The sequence below is a fragment of the Styela clava genome, chromosome 12, assembly GCF_964204865.1.
Source record: "Styela clava chromosome 12, kaStyClav1.hap1.2, whole genome shotgun sequence".
Taxonomy (NCBI): domain Eukaryota; kingdom Metazoa; phylum Chordata; class Ascidiacea; order Stolidobranchia; family Styelidae; genus Styela; species Styela clava.
Window position 1 is genome coordinate 14,849,384 of NC_135261.1, and position 12,080 is coordinate 14,861,463.

General features: G+C 32.5%; 1 protein-coding gene across 3 annotated transcripts in view; it reads right to left on the minus strand.

Moving 5' to 3' along the window:
- Positions 1 to 3,736: 3,736 nt before the first annotated feature.
- LOC120330321 (uncharacterized) overlaps positions 3,737 to 12,080 on the minus strand; it is a 33,116-nt gene continuing 24,772 nt past the window's right edge. Inside the window, exons 67-81 of one of the 3 annotated variants that reach the window (XM_078118819.1) lie at positions 11,861 to 11,956; positions 9,653 to 9,670; positions 9,284 to 9,373; positions 8,948 to 8,971; positions 8,490 to 8,579; positions 7,132 to 7,188; positions 6,593 to 6,676; positions 6,456 to 6,524; positions 6,237 to 6,320; positions 6,079 to 6,144; positions 5,914 to 5,997; positions 5,764 to 5,829; positions 4,477 to 4,542; positions 4,332 to 4,394; positions 3,737 to 4,059 (exon numbers count right to left, since the gene is read on the minus strand). In XM_078118819.1, coding sequence (XP_077974945.1) covers positions 4,028 to 4,059; positions 4,332 to 4,394; positions 4,477 to 4,542; positions 5,764 to 5,829; positions 5,914 to 5,997; positions 6,079 to 6,144; positions 6,237 to 6,320; positions 6,456 to 6,524; positions 6,593 to 6,676; positions 7,132 to 7,188; positions 8,490 to 8,579; positions 8,948 to 8,971; positions 9,284 to 9,373; positions 9,653 to 9,670; positions 11,861 to 11,956 — 989 coding nt within the window. In that variant the 3' untranslated portion in view covers positions 3,737 to 4,027. The remainder of the gene's footprint in view (positions 4,060 to 4,331; positions 4,395 to 4,476; positions 4,543 to 5,763; positions 5,830 to 5,913; positions 5,998 to 6,078; positions 6,145 to 6,236; positions 6,321 to 6,455; positions 6,525 to 6,592; positions 6,677 to 7,131; positions 7,189 to 8,489; positions 8,580 to 8,947; positions 8,972 to 9,283; positions 9,374 to 9,652; positions 9,671 to 11,860; positions 11,957 to 12,080) is intronic. The other 2 variants (XM_078118820.1, XM_078118821.1) reach the window with 2 other exon arrangements.

Consider the following 12,080-nt stretch of genomic DNA (forward strand, 5'->3'; position numbering starts at 1 on the left):
CATATATTGCTTCATTTTAATGACAAACTTTAAGTTAAACAACTTAAATAAATTATTGAGTCCGTTAGGAAGAAACATTCACATGCCCCTTTCTAGGTGATCAACTTGTATTTTGATCAAATGTAACTTCAATTTTATTGTATTTGAAAGATTTCAAACTATGCATATTTTCATTGAAATCAATTCCACATCTGATCCAATAAATAAGGTGTTTTTGGCGTCTTCTCAATATGAATATCAATATTCTCAATAGAACAAAAATATTTTTAACATATTCGTTTTCATAAGTTAGCATTAATAATATAAATCAGCGTCCCATTGTATCGTCAAGTACCAGGCTATTATAGTGCCACTTGATGAAGTGTTCTACTTCCAAACTTCTGTGCGCACAGAGATATTTTCATACCCCTACTAATTTTTCAAATTTGCTTGCAAATTTATATCTTTTGTAAATGTTATGAAAAAAGGGAATTTTAAAAACGAAGTCCAACGTGAAGCAGCTTATATTTTGCCTTCCCCCCAAGGGCAAATTAAACGCAGAAAAAAAATTTTGCCACGTCGCGTTTTTATACACAACCGTCCTTTCAGGATTATATTACTTGATGAGCACAACTTTATCACAACCTTACCCGCAATCGTATACTGTAAAACTAATTAAAGATTTATCTTGTTGAAGTAATAAATATTCAGGTACTACAGAATGCAAATTAATCCTGCACTTTGGTCTATTTGATTAATGCAGTTTCTTATAATCTAATGGTTTTTAATATTGAATGCCGCTTCAATTCATGCTGGAATTCATGCAATTCAATTCATGCAATTCATTCAAAATCACTTTGTAGCATCTATACAATGAAATGGTATATTTTTCATTTGGTATTGTTTTTACGATTAAATCGGATATTACATAACATTTCAAAGAATGTTGCAGCGCTAGAAAAATTTAATGTTATCACTGATCTTGGTCGTTCGAGTTTATTGCAGACGTCTCGCCGATGTCTCCCTTACCTTGGGGCGAAATAATAAATGTATTTGTTCAGCAGTTGTTAATTAAGTTGTATAAATAAATCTTTAGTATGAAATCAATTTAGTTTTTTTCACTTTATCTGACAAGTGTATCAGCAAATATGATCAGAAAATTTGATAAGGCAAAAAGATTGTCTTACGATGTCGTCCTAATTCGTCGTCGTAGCTGCAAATAGCCGCAAAAGGCTTGAAATTTGATGCTACGGTTCGGTGGTTAAAGTTCTGTTGCTGATTTGTTTGGTGTCATGCTTTATCAGATAAGGAGTATCTCATTTCGACTAAGAGTTAATTTTAAATAATTTCCAGCACATTCACTGGAGAATTTTAGTTATTGTTTTCTTGCCAAGCTTTACACGTCATAGATGGAAGGGCATTCAAGTTGTTACGACACAATTTGATATCGCAAGAGTTCAGTTTCTTCACGTTTTCATGCATTGTTCGCATAACACACATCCACAAATGGTCGTACAAGGTCGTACAGATACTCCCGGCGTGCTGTCTACATATATATTTTGAATATAGATTTCCTATTAATTTCTTTTTTGGTTAAAATTTATAAACAAAATTCGTGTTTAGTCTTACTTTTAATAACTGATTTGACAAAATTGCGTTTAAAAAAAATTACGACAAAATTACCTTTAAAAGAATTGCATTTGTTTCGATTTTGTTGAAGTGAACTTAAATTCACCACATATAATATTTTTTCAGGGGCGCATGTCCCGCATATATATAGTTGGCAAAAAAGCGTAATTTAATCTTAATCTGATAAATTATTACATAAAATTTATTTCAACCGGCCTGCTGGAATAACGTTACGACATTTTGTAGAACGATGCACAATTTGTTTCGTTATCGTTGAAGTTAACTTATTAAATTTTACATAATATTATTTCTGAGACGCGTGTTTAACATATATATTGTTACCTAATGTACGTATGTTGATCTTAATCTGATAAAATATTACATAAAATTTATTTTAAGGTGTCCGCTGAAATTATGTTACGATATTTCGTAGGACGAAGCACGATTTCGTCGGACCGACTTCACTTTTTATACAACATCTGTCGAAATAATACGCGTATTGTAGATATTGCGACACATATATATATATATATACCTAAAATTATCAGTTAAAGTAGATGAATTAATTTCAAATAATGCTCACATTTCTACGAAATTTAACAGCATTTTTTGGAAAATATTTATTTCAAGAGTCTTCATATTTAGATGCTTGATATTTTATTTTCAAAGTATCTCAAATTATTTAAAAAATAGTTCCTTATAACTATAATGTGATTTGTTCTCTACATAAAGTTTCAATCTCTATGCTGCTATTCGTCATGTGCTTCCGTAATCCATTTGGCCCCATCTCGAATGTACATTTTTTTCTGAGCAAGTTCTTGATAATTTCACGACACATTATAATTCTCTTATGTATGAAGTTGCGTATTGTGGGCTTCTGGATTTCAACTTGTTTAGGTTCAGTTACATTAGACAAGGATAATTTAGAGAATATTGTCCGGACATAAACTAATATTGCTGCATTGTGATAGAGCGTAGAGACATAAAAATTGCCTTTACCTTTATGCAGCAAGCAGGGTACATAAGGTCACACTCCTCCAAGCTCACAATTACATGAATAAAATTTCATCTACAAATTGAATGTATTGAATTGCAAGATCTTTTTCATCGAGAACACATGACTTCACTCAGTTTATTTGATAGTTATTGTAACTGAGTTTTTGAACTTCTTTCCTTGTTTTCGTCGATACGCGGTCTAGATTATCTTGCAGTGTCAGTTTTAACTGTATCACGTATCATGTCAAACGCTTTCTAGTGACCACTATTATTTTTCATTATTTGCTGTAAAATTCTACAATAATGTACACAAGGGGTGTGTAACCTTTTTCGCAGGCGGGTCAGATATCAACAACTGGGTAAAACCGCCGGCCGCTTCTTCATTTATCATAGGCTTTCTATTAGTTGCAGGCACAAAATAGTGTATTTTTATCATTGGTCTAATGGCATTATCAGGGGTCCTTGCAGAAATTAAAGTTAAAACGCATGAATTTCGGAAAACTGTTATTCAAATTTATTGTCAAACCTAATTTAATTAACCTAAGACTTATTTTAGAAAAATATATGTTGAGCCGCAACTGCCATATTTGGGGCCATGACTTTTTTCAAATGTGGAAAGTTATCTTGGTTGAGATGTTTTTGGTAAATATCGCCAGGATTCATTTTCAAATATTTTGCTGTCAAATTTTATTATAAATTAGATTTAGTCAAAATCAAGTGATAGACTGAAACCATAATTTCGTAATAATAATTTTATTAAACTGCTTTCCAATTGCCTAATGTTCAATTGCCCGTCCTGACTAATTCATGCTCTGGTCTGCTCCGCGCTTTCCTCAAATTGCTCGCTGGTCAGCAAGTGACAGCTTTGTGAATCGCGTCGTTCGCTTGGCTGTTAGGATAGTGTAACGCCAATGACATAGATAATAAATTGGACTTGGATATGACCTCTGCAACGCAAAGGGAACCAGATTGCACTGAAATAAAAGCTCACTGGTCGCACACCATTCAAAACTGGCACTTCTCCGCGGTCCTCACAATTCTTCTTTGCGGGCCGCATTTGGCCCACGTGCCGCACTTTGCACACCCCTGATGTACACTATTTGCTTCCACCACAAAATAATCACCCACTGAATCGTTGTAATTGAATTTAATTCATTTTTCAAACACTCCAAATAAACTAATTCTCATTTTGGTTAGTATACAAATGTATAATTGAACATGTAATAAGATCAAATGGAACTTAGAAGAAATATCTCGATTGTAGATTCACCACGCACCAGTCGGTTATACACTATTTTCTTACTAATCCAAGAGTCGATCACATATAAAATTGTTGCAACTTGCAACACAAAATATCTATGAATTTCTCGTAGAAAAGTAGGCAACACTTGTATTATATGATAATATGAGTTTCTCATCTTTACTAATTGTAGGTTGGCCATCCTCCAAACATCCCTGAAAGAAAAACAAATAAAAATAATTTCTTGCAATGTTGATGTCATAAAGCTAGTTATTGTTTTCATTCTAGAGAAAAGAAACGATGTTTAATTATTTTGCATTGAAGTATGTTCTCACAAAAAGTGCATTTGGTCACAATATATAAAATGATTACAAACCACAGTTTTGAATAAAGTATAAAAATTCAAATTTACAATACTGTGAGTACTTTAAAGTTTAATTCTGTTTTTAGTTTGTATAATTTTTTATACTACAACAGTATATCTAACCTTTCAAAAAATCCGTCACTGAGCTCATTATTTTAGTGAATGTTCCCAGTTCATCGCCACTACCTAAAACAATCAAAAAAATTTAAAAAAAAATTATTTTGAAATACTTTGAAATAAATTGAAAATGTTTTAGATAGATAAACACCTTGTGCCCAGCCACGACCTTTCATCCAATCTTCGAATCCTCCTTTACTGCCGTCGTAACTCATGCCTGAATTCAAGGCAATATGACAAATCAATATTAAATTCAAGATAATTGAATAATCATTATAAATATTGAAGGTTTGCTCTTTAAAAAAAAAAAGCTTTATCATATATTTGTGCTTAATTTCAAGTAACTATTTAAATTTGAAATAGAATTCTTAAATAAAAGTTAAATTGAAAAAAGAATACAGGGTGTCTCACAAGTAAGTATACACTTTTAAATTTGATTTGCTTTTCAGGTACTCATCATAGAGCGTTCATTTCTTCAGGAAACATGGTATGGATAAGTAGTAAAATTTAGGTATATTCAGTGGTGGAATTCAGCCGGTTCGCACCGGTTCTATAGAACCGACTCAAGGAATTTTATGAGATCAGCGAACCGATTAGCTTTACTGATTACTGTCAATGTTCTGTTTGTGACAGAACCGGCTGAAAAATATGACTTTTGTGATGGAACCGGCTGACAAAAAATTTGAATCCCACCACTGAGTATTGTGTACATTTTTCAGCAACCCACAGAATGACAAGGAGATTAACACAAAAAATGAAGAGCAAAATTGCTGGTTGGCAGTAAGCATGTAAATCAGTAAGGCAAACTGAGCGCCTCTTTAACAGAGAATTTGAAATTAATTAAGCATCGATTGTTTTTCTCAGAGCTTCCGCTACTTGGTCTTCCTGATCAGCAATTTTTCACCTCATTTCTTGGGTTAATATCCTTGTCATTCTGTGGGTTGATGAAAAATGCAAACAATATCTAAATTTTACTACTTATCCGTACTATTATTTTTTCCTGATGTTACGCTCTATGATGAGTACCTGAAAAGCAAATCAAAATTAAGAGTGTATACTTACTTTTGAGACACCCTGTATTCTTTTTTCAATTTAACTTTTATTTAAGAATTCTATTTCAAATTTAAATAGTTACTTGAAATCAAGCACAAATATATGATAAAGCTTTTTTTTTTTAAAAGAGCAAACCTTTATATTTATAATAAGTACGTTCAACAACATAATAATTTAATTATGTTATTGACAATTACACATATCAAGCAAGGCGAATGATATTAAATTTTCATGAGAACAAGTAGTTTCATATGTTTGGTAAATTGCAAAATTTCCATTTACTGGATAATGAAACAAAAAAATTTATGTTGCCTCAAAAATTTGAAACAAATCTCATTCATTTTCGAATTTTGTTACCGAATAGGTGTTTTCAAAATAAGCTTACCAAATCCACGTGCTCCTTTGCTGCTATATCCGCCCGAATATTCTCCCATTTTTCGCTTACTTTGCCCTGAAAAATTTAAATTATTGCTAAAAAGGGGTGAATGTTTGATTTTAATTTGTGAACTAGATGGAGCAACTAAAATATTCTTACATTCTGGCAATAATCCTTCCAGAACACCCATCGTTATTTCAGTTACGGTTTGTGCATTTTTTGCTGGATTCCATTGAATACCACCTGATAATGACGAAACGGAAGTTTCAACACTTAATCCTTTATAGGTCTATATGTATATGCATGTATTTACTGAATTCTTACCAAATTCACTTGGTCCTTTGCTGCTATATCCGCCCGAATATCCTCCCAAGTTTTGCTTACTTTGCCCTGATAAATTCAAATGATAATTGAAATATTATAACATTATTATTATTTGCTTTAAACTTGTAAACTATATAAGGCAACTAAAATTTTCTTACATCCTGGGAATAATCCTTCCAGAACACCCATAGTCATTTCAGTTACGGTTTGTGCATTTTTTGCTGGATTCCATTGAATACCACCTAGTAATGATAAGAGTATAACAACCAAAGTTTCAACATTTATTCATTTACAGTTATATAATAAGTAATGCATAAGAGATTCAATTCAAAATAAAATAACTCATTATACAAGAACGATTTAAAAAATAATTATACCAAATCCACTCATTCCTTTGCCAACACCATATCCACCAGCATAACCAGGCTTTGGACTTTTGCTTTGCCCTGAAATTAGTGAACATTGAATTAGTACAACAGGAATCCGTAATTTAAGTTACTTTTATACTACTTACATCCGGGAAAAAGTCCTTCTAGGACACCCATAGTCATTTCTGTGACAGTCGCTGCGTTTTTTCTTGGATTCCACTGAGTAAGGCCTGTCGAAATTATTAAATAATGTGAGGAAAAACGAGACAGAGACTTGAAATAGTAGTCACGAAATAGTTTTATAACGTATATTGTTAACACGAAATTAGAAAGTATTATATTTGATGTGGAAGTAATTTTATATTAAAATACTACAACTGATGTTCAAAAGATAAGATATATTTCGAAAAAATAATTGTTAACATTTCTGTTTTTTTTTTAATTTTTAGTTTGTGTTCTAATAAATATTTAATACATTGAATATTTAACACCAAAAAATGAAAGAATAAATTCATACGGTTGTTAAATGTTGAAACAAACTAAAGAAACGTTCTTCAAAGTCTAAAATATTTAATGTATCATATATTTACTTGTACATAAACACTATAATTACAAAAAAAAAGATAAAAGGTGAACAAAAATTTCATCAAAGTATTTTTTTAGCAATAAGAAAATATAATAATACCAAACATTCCCATTCCTTGTTGTCCCATTCCTTCTCCATATCCGAACCTTTTTCGCCCTGTTTAAAAATTTTCGTTAATGAAGAAACTTAAAAAATGTCGAATATAATTTTTATAGTGTAGTTTGCAAATAATAATTGGGCTCCAACCTAACATATCCGAATCATTCAAATTTGACATCTTTATGTTGGTTTTAGAATTCATGATTATTATTAACTTGGTGCGCTTCAAGTTTCAAACCAGTCGGTGTCTGCTGAGACCTTAGTAACACATGTGACTACACGTGTTAGACATAATCCTCTGTCAGTATTTTCAATCGAATTTTATTTGTTTTTTTGTTGAAATTTTGTTATTTGACGTCTGTTCGAGCAAATATTTTATACCTAATCATGTCAAGGTAATATTAAATCATTGCACATGATAAGATAATAATGATAAACTCAATTAAGAAAACATGAAATCAATAGGCATTCAAAGCACTCTACAGTGCATGATAGAAAATAATATAATATTGATAAAAGAAGAATGCCTAAAATATTTACTCGAAGGCCGAATGGAATGCCTTCTTTAGGGATAACATTTCTAAATTTTTTACACCGTTTGTCTTGACACATTTGTTTCTATTATAAATGTTGTGTTTTTTGATATGACTATATATCGGGTGGGTACTGCAGTGGGACATTCATATGATCCTGGCAAAAATAAACTCAGTCAGTGAGACATTTATTTTGTACTCAATATTTTTGTGGTTGCTATTTTAATTGAATATGTAAAATATGCTTCCTTTTTGTCAAGAAACACCGACTTGAAATTTCCAGCCGATTTTGGGAAACATCGATATCATTCGACTTGGATTCGATATGGAAGAAATTGCGGCTTTTTTATGTCATATTCCTGTTTCCCAGTATGAATTTTTTTGTAATGGTCTGCTTGAAGTTGATTTTCGGCAAATGAGGCTGTCAGACATTACTTGGCGAATGCACATCGGTTCTCGGTAACTAGTTAAGCCAAGCACCGAGTTTGCTGAACAAAATGGCTGAAAATCGTCTTGGAGGCTGTCACTCTATACGGAATAAACAAGCGTTCCCGCGAATGAATGAAGAAAAAACTGAAATTTTGGATGAAATCTGGCATCGCATCAGACTTTATAAAAAATTGAAAGTAATAAATAGACTATCGACGATGTTGTCAAGCTTTTTTCATTGAAAATCTGAACATGATTGATCTATTTGTTTCGAGAAATAGATATTATTTTACTAACGAAAACAGCAAGATTAACTAACAACAACAAATCAAAAACAAATTATACGAGCAGTCCGTATCTATGATATTGATGTTATTGAACATTGGTATATCTCACATCCCGGAAGAATTGAATCCAAAAACTTCATAGATGCTATGGTAAACTTTTCTGAATTTTTCTCTGGGTCCCAATTGATCCCAGGTATATCTATTGATAAAAAAAAGGCATAATGAATAAAACTCAATAAAAAACGTTTCGGATAATCCAAATCTTTATGAATTTTTTTTATTGGTAAAGTATTTTGTTCTACGAAATTTTAAAGGAGACATATGAATCATAACATTTCATGATTAGTTCGACAGTTTTTATATTAAATAATTTTTATTATCTGATTCCAAAAAAAGGAATCCAAAAGATATATATGTTTTGATGCTTTCAATCGAAATCTTCTCTGATTTTTTAAATGAACTGCTTGAAAACGCTTTTGTAATGTACCATTGGTATCGGCGATTCTATAATTCGAGTATTTGTTTTCTGGGGTCTGCTTTTTTACTGTGTTTACTCAATGTACTCACCTGGCCTGTCCTCTTTTTCATCCCCTAATTTAATAGAAAACATAAACATTTTACCAAAAGAAAACTATCTTGTATTAGTTTTTTAAAATAATTTATTTCTTTCACTTTTATTAGCAAGTGTTCGAATTACAGAATCATCAATTCTCAAAAAAAGGTCTATCTAGTATTCCATTATGAAAGATTGTGACAACCGCACTTAAACGTGATAATTATGATAGTATATATCAAATTGAATCAATAATTCATCTACGGGCCAGCCAATCCACAATACAATAGAACAAAACATAATTTTAGATATCATGGGAAAATAATCTGATAAAATTAAAAAATACGTACAATTTGGAAATACTCCTCTCAAAACACCGGTAACTAATTTTTTTAATGCGTTTGCAGACTCTTTTGGATTCCAGTCGCCCGCAGAATCACCTGACCAAAATAAATACAGAGCCGTTTGTAATAGTTTCGATTTTGATGGGTATACAATAACTACTCAAAAGGGTTATATTTAACATTAAACAGGTATATTCAGCTTAAAACCGATTTTCAATAATTCGGAAGTACGAAACGGGCAAGATAAATATTGCTGAAACAAGGCCAGTAATCATTATCTTGTCAAACGCATATCTATATAGCAAGTATGTTAAAAAACTAATAATATTTTTCAAACACATAAATATATATAAATATAATACACTAAAAACGTACCTGTTCCACCGTTTTTCCCTGATAAAACAAAATGAAAATATATTAGAAAAAAATCATTTTCAAATATTGTATTAGTTGAAATCTTATCTGTGCCATTGGTAGAGTACTCTACCATTTTCCCTAACTTTATCCGGCCATATGTCAGGGAGCTTCACAAAAAGCATTGAGTGGTTGTTGCTGAACAGCTGTTTGGTCACATGTCTGGCTTTTGTGAGATAAATATTTTCGTCCACAAAATGGCTTTCGTTTTGCGCCTTGAATCATCTCTCATTTAGATTATGAAATGGTAATTTTTATGTATTTTAAGGAAAACAACTTTTTTTTAAATTTCCCCTTTCTCTTGGATTGATCGGCTGTATGTTATTTATTCATACGTTTTTGAGATGAATTGGTTCCATAAAATTTATGTTTTAGGTTCATGTAAGATGATTTTCTATTTTCCACACATCTCAACTTTTCGTTTTTATGGTAAAAATAGTAAATTTTGCTGAATGACTAAATGACATTTCCTACGAAGATCGAAAACCCATCGATCAAAAGCGCGTGTCGACATGCTTTGCAACAAGTCGTAAGTGGGCAACGTAGTGTAAGGAAAATAGATTTTAGGTATGTTCTAAAAGCACCATGGAAAATGAAAAAATAACATGGCCATAGGGGCCGGATATAAAATGATAAATCGGGGCTCCCGAAGTATGTGAACCAAGATGGTGGACATCGGAATGTAATATGTGTACTAGGTTAGGGTTAGGCCATAATTTTAGGTATAAATACTACGGGAGGCTTTTGGCTAGTCTTCGAACTGATAATAGGACTAAAATAAGGAAAATTGGAAAAAAATTATTGCCTAACCCTCACCTGTTACCCATGTTACGTTCCGATGTCCGCCATCTTGGTTCGCATACTTCGGGAAAACCGATAAATCTCCCGTAACCTTTACCGTGTTATATACTGTACGCGCTATGCGGCTCTCCGCGTTTTCACTTTTTCTACGAACTTCGATAATCTGTTCAACCAATCAAACACCCGAGAGTGGACAGCCCAACGATTCCACAGACGCCTGCAAACGAAGTGTACATTACGTGTGTGATGTGCGACTGGCGTTTTATTCGCAATTCGGTTCGTAACAAAGTGACTATAAACCAAGTGGAGACACCGATTGAAAGGATGCATATCGGGCGCCATTTTGTGTCTGGAAAATCGCGGGAACGCGGCAGCCTCGGTTTGTTTCAGCTTCGTCAGAAGGTTTCGTTCGTCAATTTGTTTGGAGTTTTGTCACTGTTTTGCATTTTATTCGGGTAAGCTCAGTGTTTTTCTGTTGCTATTTGCGTAGTGGAATAATACTGGTATTGTGCGGTTTCGTGAAGGTTGCGATAGTTATCTTATCATCTCGTGTGAGTTACGCAACTTTGAAACCTCATATCTCACGAACCTTATAATATAGATAAGCTTTATATTGTTTGAGAGACAATCTAGCTAGGAGACTAATTATAAGTATGAGATGGAGATAAAATGTCGCGATTATCGTACAAAAATCGGCAAAATTGAAAATCATGATTTGAACTGATATTGTGATACCCGTTCACACCATGCCGAAAGTTTAAAGCCTGTGTTTTACATTAATCATTCCAGAAATTTGCTCGGGAAAATTTTTCTTGATTCAACGAGCTGTTGCAACAGTTGCTTCAAAAATTATAGAATGTAAACGATCTTATGGTTAGCACATTGTGCGGCTTAATGAATTCCACCGAAGCGTACAAGTTGTACATTATATAACGTACAAATTTTAAAGACCATTCGCCGCGACTGGTGTTACAGCTCTTATCGCTTCATTGGCAGGATATTTCGATTCTTTTGCGTCGGAAAATGTAAAATATTTACTAGGTGATCTAGCGTATCAAAATAATATCCAACAGTGAAAAATTAGCCTTGATGTTTCCGGCGGAACCCTATAAAATCGTGGGGTTCAAATTGTTTGTTTGTTTTTATGGAAAGTGTGAATCCCCATGAATGCCCACAATCGTTACTAACTCTTTTTCGGTCTTACACACATGATAAAAATTTGAAAACTGATAGTTTTACCCAATATTCATGCCACCCATCCAAAAAAACAATCGTATTTTTGAGAAACTACATTTCGCGCCAATATTAATGCCCTTCATAATATATGTTCGCCAGTTACTTGTTCAAGAATAATACGGAAATACTTACAGTCTTTAATCATTCCTCGGGTTATACCAAGCGCCAGTTTTGACACCGTATCCTGTCTTCCTTCTGGCTTCCACTTTCCATCTTCCGTTCCAACACCTAAATAGAATATAAATTGATAAATTAATCAAGTAAATAGTAGTTCGAAATTTGTAAATTATTTTTATGGTACCTTATCAAATGCATGACTTTATCAACAAACAATTATCAAATATTTTAGTCG